We start from the raw sequence: 24,300 nt of genomic DNA on the forward strand, positions 1-24,300 counted from the left end.
CTACTAATTGTGTTGGGCGAGGCCGTGGTCTAGGCAACACAGAGTTTTCCTCCGGGGGCTTCTCCGGTTTCTCCGTGGCATCCCAACAATTACTCCATTCACACACAGAAGAAGGCAATGGCAAACCACTTCTGGATCATCTGCCAAGAACGTATATGAACAGGTCCCAGTCCGAGAAAAGGATGGAAGGATGTTGTTCATATGGACCTGTCGTCAGACAGAACACTAAAAAAATAAATAAATAATGCGTTACAGATCTCGGACACATATTGTCAAGTGCCATTATCAGTACGATAAATCGGTTCTATAAAATGTCATGAAGATTAATTTACGTTTTGCGTAAAGTAGAGTTTATTTGCACGCTTATATGTTCTAGTGTAAACGCAGAATAAAACATTTCGTGGAAATTCCTTCAGAAGTTTATAAGATATAAACGCAAGCGGACGGAGAGAATGACACATCTACTTCGAGTAAAGAATCCACGGAATGACGGAATATTTATATTAATAAAAATCATTTCTCCCCAGACTTCTACAAAATAATCAAGATCAGAAATCGACTGGGGTCTCAGTGCACTTCCTCTAAGACACCCCCGTCGGTCCGATCCTGTTTTTTTTTTGGGGGGGGGATAGATATATAACATTGTAGCCCGTTAAGTTTCTATCTTCATAGATTGTCACTCGGAAAAAATTTCCATCAGTATTTGAAGCAAGAATTAACTCTGTATAAAGCGACACTTGACATCAATTTCTGAGAAAAAAAAACACCCTCTTAAAACTCAATCAGAGGCGACTCTCGTTATACACGGGTGTTCCATTCCATGCAAATCACCGCGTAGAACAAAATCTCATAAAACGGAAAACGTATGACAAAAATAACAATTTTTGTTACACTGGCGAGAGAATTCTTTAATGCTTCGATTATAGATTACGTCACATTCCCTGGACAAGATCCTACGCAGGTTATTATTATAATTAGTGTTCTGTCTGACGACAGGTCCATATGAACAGGATCCTTCCATCCTTTTCTCGGACTGGGACCTGTTCATATACGTTCTTGGCAGATGATCCAGAAGTGGTTTGCCATTGCCTTCTTCTGTGTGTGAATGGAGTAATTGTTGGGATGCCACGGAGGAAAACTCCGTGTTGCCTAGACCACGGCCTTGCCCAACACAAGTTATAAATTCGGGCACCGCCGGGAATCGAACCCGAGACTCCCAGGATTACAAGGCCAGCGTTCTAACCGCTAGACCACCGTGGCTCTCCTACGCAGGTAAGAGACTTTAAAATTTCTCCCCAGATCCTCATAAAACTGAAACAAAAACGCGGATATCGAAAACGCGTATAACGAGAGTGATCTGTATTCAAAAAGTATACTCACTAAACAACATATTCGATCATGCAAGCGTCGTTTTATGAAAACGAAGACACGATTAAAATACAGGAACTTAGGGGAGACTTCCTCCATAACGTGCTCGAAGTTCGCTAGACTTCTCACTACGATACGGGATTTCTCAATGGCGTCTGCTGGACAGTCCAAAGTTGCGAAGGCGTTCGGGAGTCAATTAAACTTCAATTAAACAACTTGGCAATTTGCAGGAGACATTCTCAGCGGACGCGACAGGCAGTGAAATGTGGCGAGCCAACGAACCCTCATTCTAATTATACATGACGGAGACAGGATGCTTTCTGATCCCTGTTGCGTTATTCGGCTGTGAAATCTGACGCTAACCCAAGTCTATTCTCCCTTTACGTCCAGTGGTAAATTAACGTACGATCTGTTTCAACAATAAAAAATGCTACCCCTTCGTTGTGAGTTTCGTAATCTCAGTGTAAGCAACGATTACGTATTTAACAGTTGTTTAATTTTAACCGTCTAATCACAATAAAATATTTTATTAAATATTAAAATATTATTACTACAATTAACATTTAATATTTAAAATATATTAAAATATATTAAAATGATGCTCTCCCTATCGAAATGTTCGATTTACAATTAACAGCATTAAAATGTTCATCTTCGTGACGGTACGGTCTCAAGTCTTATATACAATTTAGACAGCTTCAAAGAATATTAGTAAATCAATGAAACGAATAAAAATCAAACTGCCTAAATTGCATTGTTTCACTGAATTAGATATGCTGAAACTTACCAGTAAAGTCTATGGCACTCAGGCTAGGGAAACCTAGGGGGATACCACTTTCATTTGTTTGCCAGACTGCTGGCTGGTATTCAGTCGTCCCAAGACCTCCTGCGACCGGCCATCTCGGCAAAGGTTTTCTTTAAGTAATGTTGAGACGGTTCCAAAGTTCCAAGTTGCTACTGAATCTTTACCATTCAGCCCTCCCGATTCGAATTCATCATCAGACACAGGACACAGAAAAGGCGTATTCTAACTGGCCAACATATTGCAAAATCTGTCTCAAGCTGGCAAAAAATGTCCCGCCTTTCATGGAACTAATAACATTATCACCATATTCATAAAAGTCCTCCCCTTAGATCTTAAGCCAAGTTCGTAATTCTTCTAACTACATGTCCTGTCAATCGTATCTTTAATTCAACTATGAGGACCGTTCAATAAAGACTGAGAATGATTTTGTCCAAAATATTCGGAAATCTTGAGGGGGGAACTTTCATTTATTGTGGTTGGCAGCACTGACGGCGTCTGCCGTTACGGGCCGCCGCGTGTTTCGTTGTGATTGTCCTGTAACCTTCCAAACGTGTAAACCATTAATTATTTTCACTGCCATCTGTTGTGACAAAACCGAAATGGAAAATTTAACTTCGTACGTGTGATGATGTTGGAAGTAAAAGGGTACAAGATACAGACCTGTAATATGAAATTTACGAGTGTCGCAGGTATGCCACAATACCGCTTTAAAATATACCACGTGACGTGCGAACTCACCTCAACGGATGTGCTGTCCACGTGGATAACGTGGGTCGATTCCTGCTTGTCAGATGGATCCAGGAGTTCTCCCCCATATCTGTTCAAAGTCGTAAAGGACAATAACTTTACAGCGTGCACTGAAGTGATCAACGCAGTACGAATCAAGAAACTCACTTTGCCGTTCAAAAAAAGGATACGCTATGAAGTATCGTTCCAGTTCGCGGCGATCCTTGGTGACAGAGTCCGGCAGGACCACCCTGACGCCTTCAAACACGTCTGGCAGCGGCTGCAACAGGCACGACATACACTCTGCGGTTTTACGACTACTAAACGGTTTCCGGTGAAATTTAGTATTTGGGGGTCTACACTAAAAGCAGCATACGAGGTGCGATCAGAAAGTTTCAAGACTGCGCGTATAAAAACCCGTACACTTATCTCAGGTATTAAATACATCCATCACCCTCGAAGTAGTTCCCCTGGGAGTGAACACAACGATCCCAGCGCCGCTGCCAAGCCTGGAAGCATCCCTGGAAATCTTTCTTTCTCAGCCTGTCAAGCACCATCTGCGATTCTGCCTCAATCTCTTCTATCGTCTCAAATCTCCTTCCCTTTAGCTGAATTTTCATCTTTGGGAAGAGGAAGAAGTCACACGGAGCTTAGAAAGGAAGTTGCGGTCGGTTCTTGCAAGATCTTTGAGCTCCTGACAAACGAGAAGTCGATTCTGCTTCTGGTCCTCAGACAGGATGCGTCGCATGTGGAGTTCTTCCTTTAGAATCAGCTGACAGGTCCCATAGCCTATCCCAACAATGTCGCACAAGTCGTTGATGGTACGACGTCGATCTTCGTAACATTTTCGGGCGTTGTGCTCGAAGATGGTCGTCCAGAACGTTCGTCATCAGCGACAGAGGTTCGGCCATTTTTAAAACGTGAATGCCACACAAAAGTTTGTGCACGACCCATTGCGGACTCCCCAAATGCTTGCTTTAGCATTTCATAGGTTTCCGTAGCCGTTTTGGCGAGTCTTTGGCAAAATCTGATGCACACGCCATTCCGAAATCGCAGGAGGGTCGGTGTAATGCACTACCAAAACGCCCGTAACTAAGAAACAAATGCTAATTCGATGATGCAGGCTGGCACACTGATTCACTATGAATGTAGGCCGCACCCCCTAAAGGCAGAAGCTAGTACTACATCCGGTTCGCCCTCTATTGACACAGTCTGGAAACTTTCCGATCGCACCTCGTATATGCACTAGTGTCTCTGTACCGGAATTTCGAGGAGTTGCTGAGGAAGCCCACGAGAAATGTCAAGATATTCTTCTATGGGCCGAGATTTTTAACCTGAATACGAAGCAGAACTGTTAACCACTCGACACCCACGCTGGTTCTTGTGAACATAGTAATGAACTTCAGGGTAGCATGTGAGCGACCATCAGCTTGTAAAGTCAGACCGTGCATCATAAAATTAGGTGTACGAGTATTAATACCCGCATTAAACAGGCCTTTTAATTTTGAAATGTTTACTAAAATACGAACCAACTCCCTTTTTTTTCAGTCATGTGCTTATCTGCGTGTAATCCATTGCTGGCAGCAATGTACATACAGATAAGCACCTCGTTAATTTCAAATGAAATCCGAGTGGCCATTTCAACTCACACGTCAACAAATAGGAAAAACAAAGCTACACCTGCCCAATCGGGTTTCTTATTCTAAATGGGTTTCCACCATTAAAGTATAACCTTTCTTGCCTCACGGCGAAATAATTAAGGAAAATTAATTTTAATTTAAAAAAACAGAAATTTGTGAATACAAATATTAATTAAAATATTCCTAAAAAAAATTCCGGACTTAATGGAACGTCCTGTGATGTTAGACGGAAACTTAACAAAAATAATATTCTGATTTTGTAAGTACTTTTAACTTAACTCCATGAAAAGAAAAATGTCCATATTTTTCGGGTAATTGTCCAGAAAATTTCCTTTCGGGACGTGCAGCCTCGTCATGGTTGTACACAGCGTGTGTTTGAAGACTGCAATTGATTAACCAATTTGTAAGTTGCATGTGAACTTCGGCGTTGAGAACGTGGCAAACGTTAGAAAATTTGAGGTTAAATCTGACACACTTAACGTAACTAAATTTGCATTCGCAGGATTGTGACGTCATTAATTCATACGTCTTGTTCCTACTAGCCTCGTTTAGCCTCTTCGTGTAGATTTTTAGACAAGGCTCAATACAATTTTCAGTAATATTCTGTTTTTAAGATAATTTTACGATGTGTCATCTTATAACTCGAGAATCCCCTAGCTGATTTTGATCACGTGTATTTTATACTAGAGTTCTCTGTTGTCTGCCGTAACTATTTTACACTTTTATCAAGACAACATCAAGAGATCAGTGGCGAATCCTGGTTTAGAAGTCAAACAAAAAGAATCATGATCCGAATTTAAAGTTTGCGTGTGTGTGTGACGAAACTTGAGGCCACTGACAGCTACAAGTAGCGAGGAAATATTCAGTGGCAGGAGACACTGGGAAGCTGTGTCTAATCCTCCAAAGCTTTTCCCAGTGAATTATTCCCACAAACAAATCCGCGTATGAGAGATGGCGTTTACAGGACAAAGAATTGAATTAGCTAATGGCTTGTTCAGAACTACGGAGAAACAAATGTAAAAGAGAGGTCCATTAGCACAACGGAGCTGCACCAGTTTATAGTAAAAAAACCGACTAGCTCTCGTAGTAACACAGCCATGACCTACACACCTCGACGGTGTTTACAGCTCTGAAATGTAATTGGATAAAAGTCGCGTAATAATTTGAAGTATTTTAATAAATTTTATAAATATATATTTTTTTATTGTAAAGTGGTATGTCGAGTTTAAAACTGCCTCTGATATATTTAGCGAATACTACAGATCCGTGGTATCGAATACAGTTGACCGAGATCCTTCGGAATCCTATTAGCGAGTCCATCACCCTTCCAGTTTCAGACATACGTAATACAGACACAAAAGAGCCTTCTTTATTTCACACGGAGGATACAGCCTCAAACAGCTCTTAAGTTTGACGTAACATCAAGTCCTGAGGACAATTCATCAACCTTGTACTGTTTAACGTCTGACCTTAAATACCTGTAATACAGAGTGATGAAATTTTGTGTGATACCGTAATAAATGTTCATGTACGAGGTGCGATCGGAAAGTTTCAAGACTGTGTCAATAGAGGGCGAACCGGATGTAGTACGAGCTTCTGCCGCTAGGGGGTGCGGCCTACATTCATAGTGAATCAGTGTGCCAGCCGGCATCATCGAATTAGCATTTGTTTCTTAGTTACGGGCGTTTTGGTAGTGCATTACACCGACCCTCCTGCGATTTCGGAATGGCGTGTGCATCAAATTTTGCCAAAGACTCGCCAAAACGGCTACGGAAACCTATGAAATGCTAAAGCAAGCATTTGGGGAGTCCGCAATGGGTCGTGCACAAACTTTTGTGTGGCATTCACATTTTAAAAATGGCCGAACCTCTGTCGATGATGACGAGCGTTCTGGACGACCATCTTCGAGCACAACGCCCGAAAATGTTACGAAGATTCGGCAGGCCATTCACGAAGATCGACGTCGTACCATCAACGACTTGTGCGACATTGTTGGGATAGGCTATGGGACCTGTCAGCTGATTCTAAAGGAAGAACTCCACATGCGACGCATCCTGTCTGAGGACCAGAAGCAGAATCGACTTCTCGTTTGTCAGGAGCTCAAAGATCTTGCAAGAACCGACCCCAACGTCCTTTCTAAGCTCCGTGTGACTTCTTCCTCTTCCTAAAGATGAAAATTCAGCCAAAGGGAAGGAGATTTGAGACTATAGAAGAGATTCAGGCAGAATCGCAGATGGTGCTTGACAGGCTGACAAAGAAAGATTTCCAGGGATGCTTCCAGGCTTGGCAGCGGCGCTGGGATCGTTGTGTTCACTCCCAGGGGAACTACTTCGAGGGTGATGGATGAATTTAATACCTGAGATAAGTGTACGGGTTTTTATACGCGCAGTCTTGAAACTTTCCGATCGCACCTCGTATAACGTTGTCCTATTAGTGGAAATCAAATAAGCAAACCTCAGAACCTAGCCTTTACTCAAAAGCAAATTTACAGCAGTTATGACACTATAATTCTGTTAACTTCTCTGTACAATGTTACGTAATGTTTTCCAGCTGATTTACGTATCATTACTGACCCTGAAAAGGTAATTTTTACCTATAAATTGTAAAGTTGCAGTCATAAGGTCGTAACATTGAGACGCATTCAGACTGTACGCCATAAGCGATAATATAATACGTCAGAGAAATAAATGATACTTCATTCACTGCTTGTAATTTGTCGACGGCGAGTTCAGAAACTGAACTATGTAAGCTTTTTCCTCTTTTGGTGCAGCTGATGTTGAAGTTTGTGGTGAGGTGAAGCGATGATGAACCGGTCAGGGCGATAGACCCACAATACATCAGAATTTCAGTTACGCCAGTGGGGAAATAGAACTTTCAATAATATATAATCTTCTTTTCGTCACAGCGGCTTAAATTTCGAGGAACGGAATACAAACTTAACAGACGATAATTTCGGAGATGCGGAAATAAAATTTACTAAAACTTATAACCTGTTTTTGGAAAAGAAATATTGCATTATTAAAATACGATAGCATTTCAGTCGTCGTGTAAACGCATTTACTTTCATGAATTTTTTATTACACTGTGCAGTAACAGCTTCACACATAAAGTTTCTCAGTACCACTCTGATACCATTATTAATTAATCTCTGAGTTAACTTACGGCCTGCGGAATCATAGTTCCCGCGTTTAAATAACCTAACCTGCCTGATGAACGCTAAAAATAGTGAATGCAAGGTCGTATTTCTGCTAGCTAGCAGGCGCCAGAATTTCAGCATCAACTTTCAGCCAGATTCTGTGAATAATGTCAGGGTTTATTTATTTATTTATTTAGTGTTCTGTCTGAGGACAGGTCCATATGAACAGGATCCTTCCATCCTTTTCTCGGACTGGGACCTGTTCATATACGTTCTTGGCAGATGATCCAGAAGTGGTTTGCCATTGCCTTCTTCTGTGTGTGAATGGAGTAATTGTTGGGATGCCATGGAGGAAAACTCCGTGTTGCCTAGACCACGGCCTTGCCCAACTCAAGTTATAAATTCGGGCACCGCCGGGAATCGAACCCGAGACACCAGGATTACAAGGCCAGCGTTCTAACCGCTAGACCACCGTGGAATGTCAGGATACCCGCTGATAAAACAAAGTTGCCTGTCCAGTCGATATCTAGAACATTTGTATTAAGACGAAATTTCTTCACGTTTTAAGTTTTAATTACGTGCCAGAACAGGCAAGATACGTTTCGACTGACGTCTTGTCTGGAAGAACAATGGAGACGGGTTTGTGGCAGATTCCATCACAGATCCACTTTCGTTGTTTGTAAAACCTTCGCACTATTTGCATGATTAATGGCCCCTGGGAAGTGTACGTATTTCATTCAAGACGAGTCTGTATCAGTCTGACAATAAAATAAAGAAAACAGCAGAGAGGGAAAATAAATCTATTCAGTGGTTCTCGAAGAAACAGATATAAAGACGCAACTACAAGACAAAATACAACTTAAATCAAACGAAGAGAAAAAAACAGTTGCCTCACTACACGCCACGTAAGTGCTCGAGGCGAGATAAAGTATGTACTCTTTTAATTCTACATTACAAGCATTGACGATAAACATAACCTCTCACTTGAGATTGTAACAAAGAAACACGAACTTTTAACAATAACATTTAAATAAATTAGTATTAATAGCTCCAGTTCTGGTGCGACGAAAATCTTTTCAACAAGCGAGAACGAAACATTCATTAAATAAACAACACTTGATTCCATAAAATTTGCCATTTACATTCCACTAATGCAGAAAGTTTTCAATCAGAGGCTTCTTCTGCTTGTAATTAAACGTCTTTGTCAACGATATTTTCAGAGATTCACCTGCAAAATCAAATAATCTGTAAGAACCTGTCTCACGTCAAGACAAATGTTTCGGAGGTGCTTACCGCCTCCATCATCAGGACAGTGATGGAGGCATCTGAAATTTCAGTCAACTTCTACCAGGCTTTACAGAACAACATCCCAGAAGACAACCATTTTAACAGTAATAAATATTTAGGCTCCTTAAAAATGGAAAATTTCTTGACAAAATAAGCAACTCTCAGCTTCTCTATAAGGACTCAGATTCTTGGAGGTAATGAGTAATCCCTTCACCTGGCAGAAGCCAACTGAAGTAATTTACATTCCCATATAATACGAGCAATCACAAATGTTATTTACGTACCTTCTTGATGGTAAACTGAGATTTTCCTTTTGAGTCAGCCTGTACTGTCTTCCTCCTCTTCGCAGGTGATTCATCATCCCCATTCTCAGTTACGTCATTACCGCCACGGGCAACAGATCCAATATTCTCATCGCTGGATTTCTGTTGTTTATGTTTAGAGCTTCGTCCTGAAGTTTTGCTCGGCTTTCAATTAAAATGAAAATCGAAAATAGTAAACAAACAGGTAACATTCACGGCCGTACAGCAATTTCCCCTACAACGTGATAGTTGCAATTTCTCCAAAAATTGTTTCACAAACTGCGCGTTCGATTGTAATTAAGGGGTTAGGGGTAGAGTCCAGACGGTGTCACACAATCGTGTGCATTCTTTTCAACTAAAAACAACATTGGAACTTAATTTATCTTCTATTAATATGCACCAAACCAAATTACAGTGTTAGTATTAGCTCCTGTAACTCCGCATAGGGTCTCCTTTCGGAGGTTTCATAGTCTTCAAAGCGTCCATTTGTGAGTAGTGAGTGACCAGCCCAATGACTCTGCACAATTTCTACTCAGTCCTGATTTGACTGCCAGAGCCATCTATCAATGAAGCAGTGAATCAGGAGAGACTTGGGTGAGAAATGGCCGCTGAATTATGCTTACGAAAATCTCGTATCATGCTCGTAATGTTCTTTTACATGCCGTAAATCTACGACATGAGACCGCTGACTTTACTTCCCCTCCGAAGGAAGTTGTGCTACGGATTTTTATCACCCTTAAAAATTCCATCGACCTCGGCCGGGATTGAGCCCGCGAACCTTGGAGTTCCGTGGCGAGAACGCTAACCACTAGTCCACCGAGGGCGACATGTTAACCAACCCCAAAATTTTGACAGGTCCTTGATACTGCAGCTTGCAGTAAAAAAAGAATTCACTGTTAGCACGTCTGTAGCCTTTTTCAAACACGCATTTATGGTTTACTTCTCTCAATATCTTTGATTTATTTCGATCGTGTTATATCAAACACGCATCAGCATTATAGAAAATGCTTTCTCTTATAAATCAATTGCATTATAATGAAAACACACATTATAGGAGAAATTACTGAGCTGCAAGTTCATAGTACGGCGATATATGAGTGAACTACGATGTTCCGCTAATTAAATCTTGACTTACTAGGTAATGAGTTATTTGGTATGTGAAAGGTTTCCAATGGGAACAGCAGAGCAAGAAACATAAAAGATTTAGGCAGAATTTCTGACACTGTTTTTGTTCACATATTTCAAACTGTATAGGGTCTAACAGAAATGACAATCACATGATACAGCGAACTATTTATGTGCATTAATATCATTTAGTTTAAATTTAAACAGCTTGAAATCTTTCAGACAAAACCTGAAGTTTAAAACACAGAAATGCCTATAATTTTTAATGCGTGCATAAGAATATTTACCTTATCTTTGGATCGGTTACTTGAATTCTTTGCAGAAGCAGCTCCTGAAGACCCCACATGAGAATCACAACTGTCACTGCCTTTGTCTTCCTCACGTCGATCTACACTTTGAACGCGAGATGTGGAGGGGAAGGAGAAATCCTCGTTCTCCTTAGATTTCTTAAATAAATTCTGGCAAAGGGAAAAACGAATTGGTAACTTAGTGCGCAACACAAAGGTCATTACGTGATACAGGAGTCTGGAGTAACAAAATAAAATATGTACGAGGTCTCAGACCTTAATTTTTCCCACGGAAACAAATGAAGCACGAGAGGTGTCCTCCGGTGGAGGGGTGTAGGGGATCTTCCGATACATACTGACAAAGATTACACTACTACACAATTCTAGCTGCGTATTTACCATTAAACTAATCTTGGAATTTACAGTCAGCTGACTGATATAGCATTGTTAAAGAACCTCCTAACTAATAAACCATCAACATGAACCAAGGAGTTTATTGATTTAAGAAACTTAACTTTGCCAAACACGTACCAAATTGAATACAGGACCGTTAATTGTTACAAGAAAAGAAGTTTAGAAATTAAGTTAATTTGTTATTTCCTACGCGCCATAACCAACCTTTAGTTCAGGAAGTGAAGTGGCAGTTTCCCACGTTTTGTCATCACGGATCTTCGTTACCCGTGGAAATCGGATAGAGATGCCAGAAGCCGTGTGAACTTCGTGTTGAGTAAATTCTGCACCTGTGATTTCCCAAACTGGCATTGCCTGCAATAAACATCTTTCGCATTAAATTCTGCTATAAATTTAATGTGGCTCATTTGGGTTGCCTAGTTCGTAGGAAAATTGAGAAAGGCAGTCAGACAGGCGTCGACAGGTCATCCTAGACCACGAAGGACACTTGAAAACAATACGAAAGAAACAGTGGTATTTCTTTCAATTCCGAAACAACACTTGCATCAATGATACACGGTAGTGTACACGTGCAGATATAACTTGCAAGGGGTTAAACACATTTTACTCTAAATCACAATTAAATTCTAGTTTTCACTGGTCTCTTACCTTGGGATCTCTTGCTACAAAATCAGGAATCATAGTCTTGGTGCAAGAAAGCCAGTCGGGCACTTTAGAAGCTTCCTTGCTGATTTTAATCATATCAAGTTCTTCCTGTGAATAAAATTGTTTATATATTAAGCACCACTTAATAATTTTTACACGATTAAAACCACGCTAAAAAATTCTAATGGGACTCTTCATTTCTTTCACATCTGAGGTCAAAAATTTCTATAGAATCGCAGTTTAGCATCTGTTGTTATAGATGTCACGGTCAGTCAGGTCAGAGATGAGTTCAGGCAACAGGCAGAACAAAATCTCATGGAAATACACGTTTCAAGGCGAAGTGGTCAGACTGGTAACCACTCACACGCAGAACTTTTAAAACAGCTGCGTACGAGGGAAGAACATAACGCACATGAGAGCTTGAAAGCATGTTTATAAATCACTTCCTTTTTATTTTACGAACATAAACCAATAAATTTTCATCTTAACACATATGAAAAACAAGAATCTCTTTAGTAGGATTTGAGGTTCTCACAGCAGTGAGTATGAAGATCATCAAGGTGACGAGTTATTACCCTGACGATGGAGGCAGCAAGGATCTGTGACATGTTGGTAAACTTCTACCAGACAACACACTGCTACAACCCAGAATACAGCCAACTCTGAGTACTTCCTTCTCAGTTTGCTCAGTGAATCTAGTGAAGTAAGGCACGTGGCAGGTATAGGTCGCGCGAGTAGCGGTGGCACATAAATGCGCGACGTGTAAGCCGAGGGAGGGGAGTTCGGTAGTAGTGGGGGTCGCACAGCCTCAACTGCTGTGACGCACCGATCTAAACACAGCTAGAGCTAGGAACCAACTGAAGCTGACACCCCTCTAGCGTGTCCTTCGGGCGGGTTCATCTCGTACGACCAAAATCAGTCCGTTGCGCAAGTGCCAACGCTCGGCCTCTACCAACAGATCAAGGAGAACTAGTGGAATTTTCTGTAGGTTGGATGATTGCAAAAAGGTTAAAACAAAGTACACTTTAATAAGGGCCATGTTCACTAATCACAAGCATTCCAGGTGTTACACTGGTAACTGCATCTACAGACTCTCATACCTGCAGTCTCTCCAGTGTTTTGTCATCATGTCCAGTATGAACTTTGGTAACCGTGCACCATTTCTGGTTAGCGGGATTGTAACAACCCATCAAAAACACAGACATCATGCCACCTGAAAAGTAAAGCAAATGATACATTCTGAAACTCGTGTATTATTATTTTCTATGCCTACGACCCATTACAAACGTACAAAACAATCACATGACATCTCAACCCTTGGTCTAATTTCAGTCAGAATGTGTACTTATTTCAAATTATAAGACCAATGAGAAAATTGCACTAATGGATATACTCGCGTAGGCATCTTTTCTTTTATTCAGTATGTCTCGGACTCACTGAAGAATGAACATTATTTAAGTGAATTTCTTCAAGATGACTGATGACAAACTACACAGAGGTTAACTTAGGCAACAACGATCACAGCCCATGTATTATGCACGGCTAGCTATAATCTTCATTTCAAAAATTTAAATTTAAATTTTTTTATATGCAACTTGGAGATGAAAAAATTGTGGTCCGTCAATTTTACTTTTAAGAGTCCCAATCCGAGAGGCTCCTGCGAGCACGCCGATATATTTTCAGGTTCCATAAATGGTATGGAAATTCTTGACTAGCTGATTGGCTATTAGCTTATCAAGAAGGACTATGCTCCATGGAGTTAATTCATAAGCTAGTTAAAGCCTATACAATGAAAATAATGTCAATTGTGTATGATGGTGTAACATTATTAAAAAAGTAAGAAATTAAGGTTTCACAAGAAACTGCTCTCACGTGGAATGGTTGGAGGGGGTGACGAACGGACAGTAATACGTTACTACTCGTTCAGAAAACATCAGAGTCTAACATGTATTATGATCAAACATTTTGTGACACTTCTACATTTGTCACCTTTTTGTAAAACAAACACAAAGTAGGTTAGCTGAGTTTTCCGACAACAACAAACAGTTGTGATTCTATAACGCGTAACTACTACAAATATAGCAGCATAGTGAAAGGGGTTTAAAACAATAAATTATGTTTTAATGTGGCACAACGAGATGCAAACCGTGCGGAAAAATCTTACCTTTGTGTCCAGTCCCAAACCAGGCGCCAAGCACCACAAGGTCTGCACTGTCAGCCATTGCTCCGCCATGTAAATAATCCTTCTTCACCTTCAGCCAGTGTCTTTTGCCAGGTTCATATATACTCTGCAAGTGAAGGCAGTGTGTGTCAGTAGCAACACAACTAACATCTCTTTAATATTTTAATGTTTTCTGTCAAATCACAATTTTAATAAGATAATAAAATATTTAAAATATCATTTCACGTTCCGCATCGAATGATCGATTTACAAATTGGATCGATCATTCGATGCGGAACGTGAAATGATATTTTTAATATTTTATATTTTATTATCTTATTAAAATTGTGATTTGACAGAAAACATTAAAATATTAACCTAATTCACAATATGACGCAAATATACTACCTTATAACATCTCTTTATTGTACCGGCTATATTAAGAGATTCTTTCGTGTTGTATTTTATCATTGCAACTAGCCCAATATCGTGGACAACTGTTAGCAGTCCTGCGAGTTGATATTCTCATCACCTAGAGTAACTCACGACCACAAAAATCACAGGATGGCTGGTCACCGACTGGAACCTTAACCTCACACTTCTCAAATATGCCACTTTGGTTCTGTCAGTTACTCTATCAAGTACACAGACTCCCAGTTGTGGAGAAAAGTTTAATTCTGTTCAAAATCTGATGATCCAAACTCTCTCAGGGGCAACAGTTAAACAACACGATGCTTTGCACTCACCATTAAATCCTTAAGCACTAACCCTTCCAGTCCAAGTTTTAAAACTTTTGTGATCATTTCTTCCAAGTCTTTTGGATCCTAATAAGAAAGAGAAAACAATTTAAATAATTTTAATCAAATGGTGATGGGATGAAAAATGTAGACAGTGAAGGAATCATAAGTCCTTTGAAAGCCCATCCTTATACATCTGTGAAACTATTCCATTCCCAGGATCTATCTAAAAAAAAAGTAAACCCAAATAGAGATGTCCATCTTTATGCATGTGTTATGATTACCGTATCACAATTATAAAATCGCAGAACAAATTCAATTAAATTTAAACAGAACTTTCCTAGTAGAAATAAAGGTAGTGGTATTCTGGGGTTATCTGCTACAAATTTAACACAATTTAATGATCTTTCTTAAATTCTAAATAAAAAATTAAGTACTGCAGCCCAGTGTTTACTACCACAGAGAAGCGCTGGATATAAATCATTTTTGTTGTTGCTACTGGAACTTTATGTACTTACATTAATTTCTTTCATTTCAGAAAACATAATGCGATTTGGAACTTCTTCCATGTTTTCCTCCAATATTCTTCTTCTTTCCTTCATTGGTCTGGGGAAACGAAAAAGAAATATATCAGAAAAACTCATACCACTTCAGTGGCCAGCAGGTGCAGAACTAAATATGAAATATTTGCCATGAATTGTTTGCATTAAACATATAAATGGCATATGCCACATGTCTTACATATTCCTACAGGTTTAAAGCATGTCTAATAGATCTCATGTCAGCAAGGCATTCTGGTGTTACGAAAACCATAAACGGTAAAACATCATACACTTCTCTAACTTACTTTTCAAGAAGCACTTCGCCATTGAAGTACATGCAGTCAAATACAAAGAGACACACATTTGCATCCTTAAAAGCATTTTTCTGGAATAAAAATATCACTGATTAATAATAAAAATGTGGAAATTCATGAAACACCCCCCCCACACACACACTGATTATTCTACTGTCATATTTTCCATGTATTAATATACCATACGTATTATCAGACAGCAATTACTTACCTTGTGAATTCCCAAACTCCCAAACGGCAATGGTTTTCCAGTCTTTACATCTATCAGAAGGATTTCGCTGTCCAGTATAAGATCTTTCCCATGCGGGAATGCTTGAGGAATGTAGTCTTTGAACGTGTTCACCTAAAACCATCAATACGCACAGACTATGTATGGTAATGCTTGATTATTCCATTACTTTATGTAATATGAGGGTAATAAATTATGAATTAAGAACAGTGTGGAGATTGTCAGGTAATATTCAGGCATTTGCTTAGAAAGTCTGAGAGAAATCACATACGAATTCCTGGTAATCAATGCCAGTTAAAGTTAGACACTTCCTGAATATGAGTCAGACACATTAAAATTGTATCAGTTCTTTTGATAACGTAAATACTCTTTTATGTCAACATGAGACTTCTGGATCACTGAATTTTTTGACGGCCTATAGGGATATGCAGAAACACATTTATATAACCAATTTTCCTGAATGTTTTAACATGTAATTTTATCATTATTTCTTGATATAAGGATAAAATATAATATGTGATCTAATAATCTAATAAAACAAAGTGTCATAGGCAAGTAATTATCATTTTTATTCTGTTCCAGAGGCCTTGGGTTCCAAACCTAGTTCTTAATGTCTTCATTAGCCACTACAAGTAAATTCAGAAATCAGTATATCATTCAAGGCTACTAACTTGTTAGGTTAAAACTTATTGTTATATAAAACAAAATCGAATCAATCCAGCCACCACTACCAGAAAAAAAAAAGTTCTGCTATTCTGTTTATAGGATTTTTATAAGGGCCTTCTATTCTGATTCATGTAATAATTTGATACAGTCATTACTTCAAAAAAATTAGGCAGAGTTTCATTCTGTACCTTCCCTAATTTTACAGAAACTCGGATAGGCCTACACGATAAAGGATTCTGTTGGTATATTACACAAGTGTCCGATTACTGTCACCAACACACCAGCATAACCATGGGTCAAACATACTGGAATAAACAGCTTTTTATTTGTAAAATAAATTTAATATTCAATACATTTTAAAAGAAAAAATGTCCAAGTCAATCATCACAAAGAAGCACAGAAATATTTAAAAATATGTCAAGTCAAAGCTACTATTTAATCACACTTGGCCAAAGAACAATTCCATCATAAATCACTGATATATTAGGTTTAAGTAGAAGATTTATCACCCATTCTACCACTTACCTTATGCGGCAAAACTGGCTTAAGACTCCGTGAAAAGTATTTGAATTCATCCCCCTTCTTATGTACCTGGACCCGTTCACCGTCATATTTAATTTCTGAATACATTCCATTTGGGCATTTCTTCATTCCGTATTCAACAGATTTACAAGCCTCAGCCTGCAATTTAGATATAACCAATAAGAAACTTAGACTGTCTTCGAGACAGAATTTTAAGAGCAATGAGAGATATACAAAAACTTTGTATGGACATACACATGATCTGGTTCTCGTATGTGCCATAGCAAACAGCGTTTCAGCAAAGTCCCTGGAAGTCACACCAGGAAATAACAATTACAGAGTTACAATTTCATTTTAAAGGATGTACAGAATGGAACAGATTCAGAAATGAGAAATGTATAGTCAATTATCAATAAAATGGCTGAGCGCAAACAGAATTGGGTGTATCACACATCAAGACAAATGAATGAAGAAATGAACAATGACCAAAAAAGATGGAGTTCTGAAACTGAAACGAGCAAGAATGTCTCATGTAGCGAGAAGAAAATTTTATTCCTTGTCATGTGCTGTTTATTCAACTGGAAGATTAATTCATATGCACACTCACCACTAGCATCTTCCTGGAATTCACCTCCTGCCTTAACTATTCCTTAAATTCTTAATTTAATCTTCAAACATTACACATTTTGGAGTAACATCTGCATAACATAATACAAAACAAATGGTAGCACAGAAAATACAATTAAATTTTCTTAAAATGGACATTCTACCGAAGGTTAAAATTAAAATTCTCAAGGAAGTCACATTCATTCATATATAAGAACATACAGCTACTACTACCTCAAGATACTGTATTAAGCTTTACCATATGGGAACAGGGAACAATGAATATGTGGATGCCAGCCACATTCTAAATTTTGAGGGTTTCGATGGTGGAGGTATGCTACCGCAACACTCAGCCAAGTGGACCACGCTTAAGCTCCAATAAAGTTAAAACTTACACAAAATATCATTTAATTTATTCACACAACTACAGAACTTTCCCTTCATTTTTACAAGGCAACAAATATCTGATGATATAATTATTCTTTATAACATATAAATAAACATACAACATGAATTTCATTCCTGAAATGGACTTATGTATTTCTTGAGCAGACATTAACCTCCTGTGGGCAGGTTTAATGCATTTTCATGAACCAGGATATGTTCCACAGCAAGAATGAAGGAATGTTTGCAAAGATTACATAATTAATAAGAAAATGTACAAAAAGTGGACATTCATTTCCTCTTTGGTTTTAAACAGAGCTTACAACAGATCCGAAAGCAAGTTTACCAACTTAAAACATTGCCGCTGATCCTTACGATCAAACTTCTGATCACTCAATTCTTAAGAGAAATTAAAACAGCTTTAAGAGCCAAGTAATGTATGACGAGCCCATAACACATCACAAAAAAAAAAAAGTACACTCAAGGCAGCTCAAAAACAGAACTGCTCATATAACTGTAACAAAATAAATCAAACTGCTGAAGAGTCTATTCATTTTACATGAAATTCAGGTATCCAGTATGACTTACACACTAGCTTTATCTAAAATAAAATATAGACTTGCTTCGCTATCTCTCCGAACAATTAAATATTTCAGAAAAGTACAAGAAAGTGGACAAAAAAAGCCTGGATCACTACTAAACAACGGGCTTACTAACATAATTAGTCCACAGTCTCGTCATCCTCATGCATTTTGTTGTATTTTCTTTTCATAAGTAACGAAAACACAAATTTCCTGAGGTTTTACTCATGAAAAATTATAAAGATTAAACAAAATTACTAAGTCTCATCCTTGAAGAATTTCTGCAGCAAATTAATGACAATTTGAGACAATATAAACAAACCTAATCATTCCTTCTTATCACACAATTCAAAAAACCTTGTGTACAGATGTTCATGCTTCAAACAAACATTACTTGATGAAATTTTCAACATATTTCTACAATTCATTATACCAGGTGAGCACAAAGCAACTTTACAATTTCAAAATGATACAGAAAACAAATGCAGATTACTCAGAACTTCACACCTACAGCAGTCACCAGAAAAACTCTCAAAGTTTGCACGCACCTCACAGAGACTTATTATGTGTTCTGTGACTCATACGGCAGATGTCAAAATGACAATCCAACTTGTCCTAAACTTTATGCAGTGTTCCTGATGACGGAAGCTATGCAGTTGCGATTTGCTGCCTCAACGATGGCAAAGATTGCAGCATATAAGGATATTTGGCTGGGCGGTTCAACATGAAATTGCATACGAAAAGCACGACCGTTACAGAACCTCGATTCACTAACTGCACAACACATAAACTCGTCCGTTGTGGGTTATCCATTTTCAAAATCAGTGGCATCTAACTGAGACGTACAACAACAACAATCACCCGGGTCATTTGAAACAAAACTTTGAGAGATTTTATATTGACTGGTGTAACTATGAAGTTTTAAGTATGCTTCATTCGTTTTCTTCATCATTCTAAAAGTGTAAACAATTTCTTGTAACTTTGTTTGAACACTAAACAACGCTTGGAAAATACTTTCTTTCCCAAACCAAATACAATGAATTCGTTATCTCACTTCAGACTCAGTCTTCAGAACATTCTTGGGAAGTGTTCAATTGAGGTTAATGCTGGACTGAAAACATTTGTCGTCCAGTTCTCCGATGTCTATGATAGCTTTATGTATGATTTGTTTCAGATGTCTCCTGTTTTCTTCAGAGAGTAAGGAACGTATCTCATGTGCTACATAGTTGCCAAAGATGGTATACTCATCTTCATCATCACTGTTGCAGGATTTATCGATCCTTTGTGATTCATTATCACTACAATTTGAAGTGGTATGTCGTTTCTTCATAGGCTGTGAGTCCTCACAATGATTTGAATCAGCATTCCGTTTCTTAGAATTATGCGTTGAATCAGCGCAAATTATTTCTTTACTGTGATCTCCATTATTATTATGCTGAAAAGAAATTTGTCATCATTCACAGATCAAAATTCAAAAAAATATTTTAAACAAGTATTAAAAACCAATTCTGACAGGTAAATTACAATTACTATTGCTGAATTTCTGGGCGCTGTCCATCGTCTGGTGACAATTGACAAAATCCATAAGTCCAGAAACAGTAAAGGTATTAAAAGCACTCTCAATTGCAAATTTCAGGTTTAAGTCTCAACAGATGTTAGTACCACTTACACTACTTAACAGTAATACATTCACAACATAGCACCACAAGGAAGAATAATTATTATGACACACGGTAACATTTGCAGACACTTTCCATTAATTGTCTTCCGTAAATTTCAATCTGCAGAGTTACTGAAAGCAGGTGAGAGAACTACAAAAAGTAATAAGCATTTCCTGCACCATTTCTTCTCTTAATGTGACTTTAAAACCTAATGTTCATTTGGTAATTCCATTCCAGGTAAGCAGACTCAAGAGAGATTTTATACTAAGACTTCATCCTAAATTCTGTTTATATCACAAGTTCACATTCTTCTTTCTTCCTTTATTTATTTATTTATTTAAGCAGACTATAACAAATTCCAGGACATAATTTTATTTTGTATTTGGACACACATTACATAAGTTCTGGTTCTCTACAGAGTCACATAAACACAGCCGCATACAAGACTTAAGCCCCCGCAGAAAAACAACTGAAGTGCTGCTGGACATTATGATCATTAAAAAACTTGTGGCCTTCCAGTAGACCAAAAAGATGTACATCACTGGGATCTAAGCCTGAACTATAAGGAACGCGCTGAAGAACTTGCTGGCCCAGTTCATTTCCTCAAAAACTTTATCTGTTACACGATACAGATCTCATCAAATCAGTGATGGCAATGTGTGACACACCAGTTCTGGCATAATGATTAAGGTTCGCCCTCACCTTTACAGAAATATGCAAACCATTCAAACACCCTGTCTGGCAACAAGTGCAGTCTTCTTGATCGCTGTAGCCAATGAATTTCAAGAACCAAAAAATTCTCTCAGCAGCAAGAAACAAAATGACATAGTGTTGTCCAATTGCATGTTTGTCTGTATCATTTCCATACAAAATAATAACAAACATAACTGAATACTAAAATTCACACTTCAAGAATTATATGCCAGACGCGATACTCCTAGCATGGAACATGCGACATTCTGACATTTCATTCCGTGCAAAATAATACAAAGAATAAGTCCTGGATTTTAATGTGATCTTCACATATTTATATATAAATTCCTTTAGCAGTTTGAGGTATGTCTAATATCAGTTGAAACAGGTTTCACAAGATGAGACAGCAGATTACACATTTCACAAGCATAAAAGTAAATGAAGAAATTATAGAATTCTACTAATAAACAAAGCTCTACAACACAGACAGAACATGCCAAAGAATAAGATCCTGAAGAAATTGCAAAATTTTCACCCAGCATACAATACGTCTGGAGGACCTTTAAGTACGGAAGACTATTTTATAGAATCCATAATGTACAATCTAACTAAAAATTGCCATGAATAATGACAATAATAAATATTAGATGCATTTTGTTCAGAATTAACATTGAAGAATTTCTGTTTTCATAAAACAGCTACCACAGAAAAAAATGATGACAATTAACCTTTATCGTACGGGAATATTAAAATTAAACTGTATAGATTAAAATCACTCATTTCGTTAAAATCTTATGGAGTTCACAATAAGTCATACGTTAAGAATTACGATGTGCTAGAAATTATGATTACACAAAACACAAGACAACAACAGCATATTCAAATAATATTCACAAGCAAGAAATCTAGCCAAGCATTCACAATAAACCAAAATAACTATGAGGATGATCACAGAAGAAAATTCTATTAAAAGCAATAAACCATCATTATGAATATGACAGAACTTCATCAAGCATAAGTTGGTAGCAAGAATTTAAAAAGAGGTTTTAGTCTTACCAGCATGGGTAGGATCGGAGTCATGACGGAGGCTGTTATTTTGAGAGCACTCTTCTTCGAAGAGGAGCTATGCTCATCACCAATCTCGACAACTTTTGACAGAACAGCATGTAAGTCACGTGATGTCTGAAATGCTTGGTAAGCATCTGGATTCACAGCACCCAAACTGTGCGTGGAAGGAAAAGAACACATAAATACACATTTCGTACAAGAATTTTAAAGCTGTAACATATCCAGGATTTTATTTTGGGTGGATGGATGGGGGAAGATTTAAAAGGTAAGCTAATCCCTTCACCATAAAAATATTTATTTTGCAACTAAATGTTGCAGTCCTGCTGAAGTCAATAAATACTGGACACCGCATTGACTTCAGCAGTACCACCACATTAGACAAGATAACTGGTTAAATGGACCACCTCCTGAAGGAAGTCATTGAAATTCAACTGAACTCCGGGGATTTCTCATTGAGCCGGACCTGGTGCCCGGTAACGAACACGTCGTCCAATCAAAAATCTGGGCTAAAAACAGCAAGAACGTCACTGAACACCAGGCCCGATTGGCTAACGCACAGCCAGTAACACAAAACTGGGTCAGATAGACACTGAGCACAGAAGGGATCTCCCACAACTACAGTACCCTGAGGACGAGGACAAAGATGGTTCTCAAAACATTGGTGTTTTCTTTATTAAGCTAGTAGCCTGAGAAGAATTTATTATATTATAAGAACGTGATTTGGCACAACTTTGAAGGTAGAGATAAATCTAACAAAATAAACATAGTTTTGGTACTGTGCTATATGTGTTACAATCTTAGCACAAAAAACAGCTAAAATCATGTGAAGATGGGAAAATATCACAGAAAATAATAGCCACAACTCAGTATTGCTGGAACATATACCCTGATACAAATCTTTCAAACTATGTTTTGCTCCTGCACTGCCAAAATAATGTGTCTGAGGCAAACAAATAAGCGAAACAGAAAAGGGGCAAACGGTTCCGATATATTTTACTTGGCACCCATGCGACAGTCAAATGATTAATTGGAAATGTACATTTAATCACGGAGCCAGCGTAGCTCAGTCGGTATAGTGACTGGGGTTTGATCCCCGACGGGGGCAGAGGATTTTTCCTCCAGCTTCTGTGTCCAGACCGGCTCTGGGGCCCACCCAGCCTCCTCTACAATGGGTACCGGGGTCCTTTCCCCGGGGTAAAGCACGGCCGGGGCGTGATGCCGACCGCTCACCCCCATCTAGTGCCGAGGTCAAGGAAGAGAGGAGCTATACCCCCGCTCCCCCCAAGCGATACATGGCGTATAGTGGGGCAGCTTTACTTTACTTACATTTCATCAAGCCACAACCGATGGGAAACACAAAGACTATGTCGCATGCTCACGCTGAGGAATGGGACAAAAAGGAAATGCGTACACCAGGCTTTCACATGACTGACCACTTCACAAGATATCACACTACGAAGATGTAAACAAGTTACAATGATTCTTATGTCAAGACTGTTCTATTGCCATTTGCTTCGACTACTCTGTACGTCTTCCTAAAAATAAACTGAGCGCACAACAAACAAAGTTATACAATTACCGAAGTAGAAAGGATTTAAAAAGGCTGGAAAGATCAATTTACTTCTCACATATTTCAATGCTTATGCTGGAAACTTTCCTTTAACCTCTATCACACGTGTTTTATGGCTTGTACTGGCTGTGCGTTACGCTAGCAAACTTGAAAACCATTAACCCTGGAGTTAAAGTCCAGCCAGCAGTCCCTATTCCCATGTAATAAAGGTTAAATTCCAAACTTCATAAAGTTCTTAGCATATAATTAAAAGAAAATACTCAAATACCACACCAAATACTAAAGACAGATAAATAAATACTGTACTAATTGCCATTTGACTTCCTGCAAAAGTCTAATACAAAATCCCAAAGAATATTGTTTTGTTTTATCGTCATAAAGAAACTTGTTTACAAACAAACACTTAGATACTTACATATGTTTTGGTCCAGCATTAATGCGGAGGTCATGTTTCACTAGCCGGATAATCATTTTCAAGTCATTGGCTGTGCATCTGTAAATATTGTTTATTATAAGAAAGCAGCAGAAAAATGACTACACATTACCGGTACTATCAAGGGTCATATTAATCAGTCTGGCCATTTTGGTGTCGAACTGAGAACTGAACAAGGAAAGAGTCTACTCGACGGTTTCAATCCTAAAGAACGTACAACAAACATTAAGTCATAAGACAACCAGAATTCATTTGGGAAGGAAACTTACATTACTGAGTGATACCTAATGTTAATTCTGATGATCACATTTTTAAGGAAATTAGACTTTGGATCAGCGACAATTACAATATCTAAAATTAAAAGAAAATCATAGACCTTGTGATTAATTTGGTGCAGTGGA

The 24,300-nt window shown here is 38.4% G+C and overlaps 1 protein-coding gene across 7 annotated transcripts in view; it reads right to left on the minus strand.

The window, feature by feature from the left end:
• Positions 1 to 24,300, minus strand: part of DNAlig3 (DNA ligase 3) — a 281,323-nt gene that overhangs the window by 133,339 nt on the left and 123,684 nt on the right. For 6 of the 7 annotated variants that reach the window (XM_087346940.1, XM_087346937.1, XM_087346949.1 and 3 more), the window contains 15 exons: positions 23,882 to 23,959; positions 21,885 to 22,050; positions 16,907 to 17,062; positions 15,698 to 15,829; positions 15,478 to 15,557; positions 15,149 to 15,236; positions 14,640 to 14,717; positions 13,897 to 14,020; positions 12,833 to 12,945; positions 11,736 to 11,840; positions 11,295 to 11,441; positions 10,677 to 10,847; positions 9,247 to 9,429; positions 3,091 to 3,179; positions 2,912 to 2,990 (listed from right to left, as the gene is read on the minus strand). In XM_087346940.1, coding sequence (XP_087203066.1) covers positions 2,912 to 2,990; positions 3,091 to 3,179; positions 9,247 to 9,429; positions 10,677 to 10,847; positions 11,295 to 11,441; positions 11,736 to 11,840; positions 12,833 to 12,945; positions 13,897 to 14,020; positions 14,640 to 14,717; positions 15,149 to 15,236; positions 15,478 to 15,557; positions 15,698 to 15,829; positions 16,907 to 17,062; positions 21,885 to 22,050; positions 23,882 to 23,959 — 1,789 coding nt within the window. Of the gene's footprint in view, positions 1 to 2,911; positions 2,991 to 3,090; positions 3,180 to 8,459; positions 8,904 to 9,246; positions 9,430 to 10,676; positions 10,848 to 11,294; positions 11,442 to 11,735; positions 11,841 to 12,832; positions 12,946 to 13,896; positions 14,021 to 14,639; positions 14,718 to 15,148; positions 15,237 to 15,477; positions 15,558 to 15,697; positions 15,830 to 16,906; positions 17,063 to 21,884; positions 22,051 to 23,881; positions 23,960 to 24,300 lie in introns of those variants that run through there. The other variant, XM_087346953.1, reaches the window with a different exon arrangement.

This window comes from Zootermopsis nevadensis, unplaced genomic scaffold, assembly GCF_977971745.1.
Source record: "Zootermopsis nevadensis isolate Lab colony 2312 unplaced genomic scaffold, Znev_1.0 Znev_ptg000001l, whole genome shotgun sequence".
Taxonomy (NCBI): domain Eukaryota; kingdom Metazoa; phylum Arthropoda; class Insecta; order Blattodea; family Termopsidae; genus Zootermopsis; species Zootermopsis nevadensis.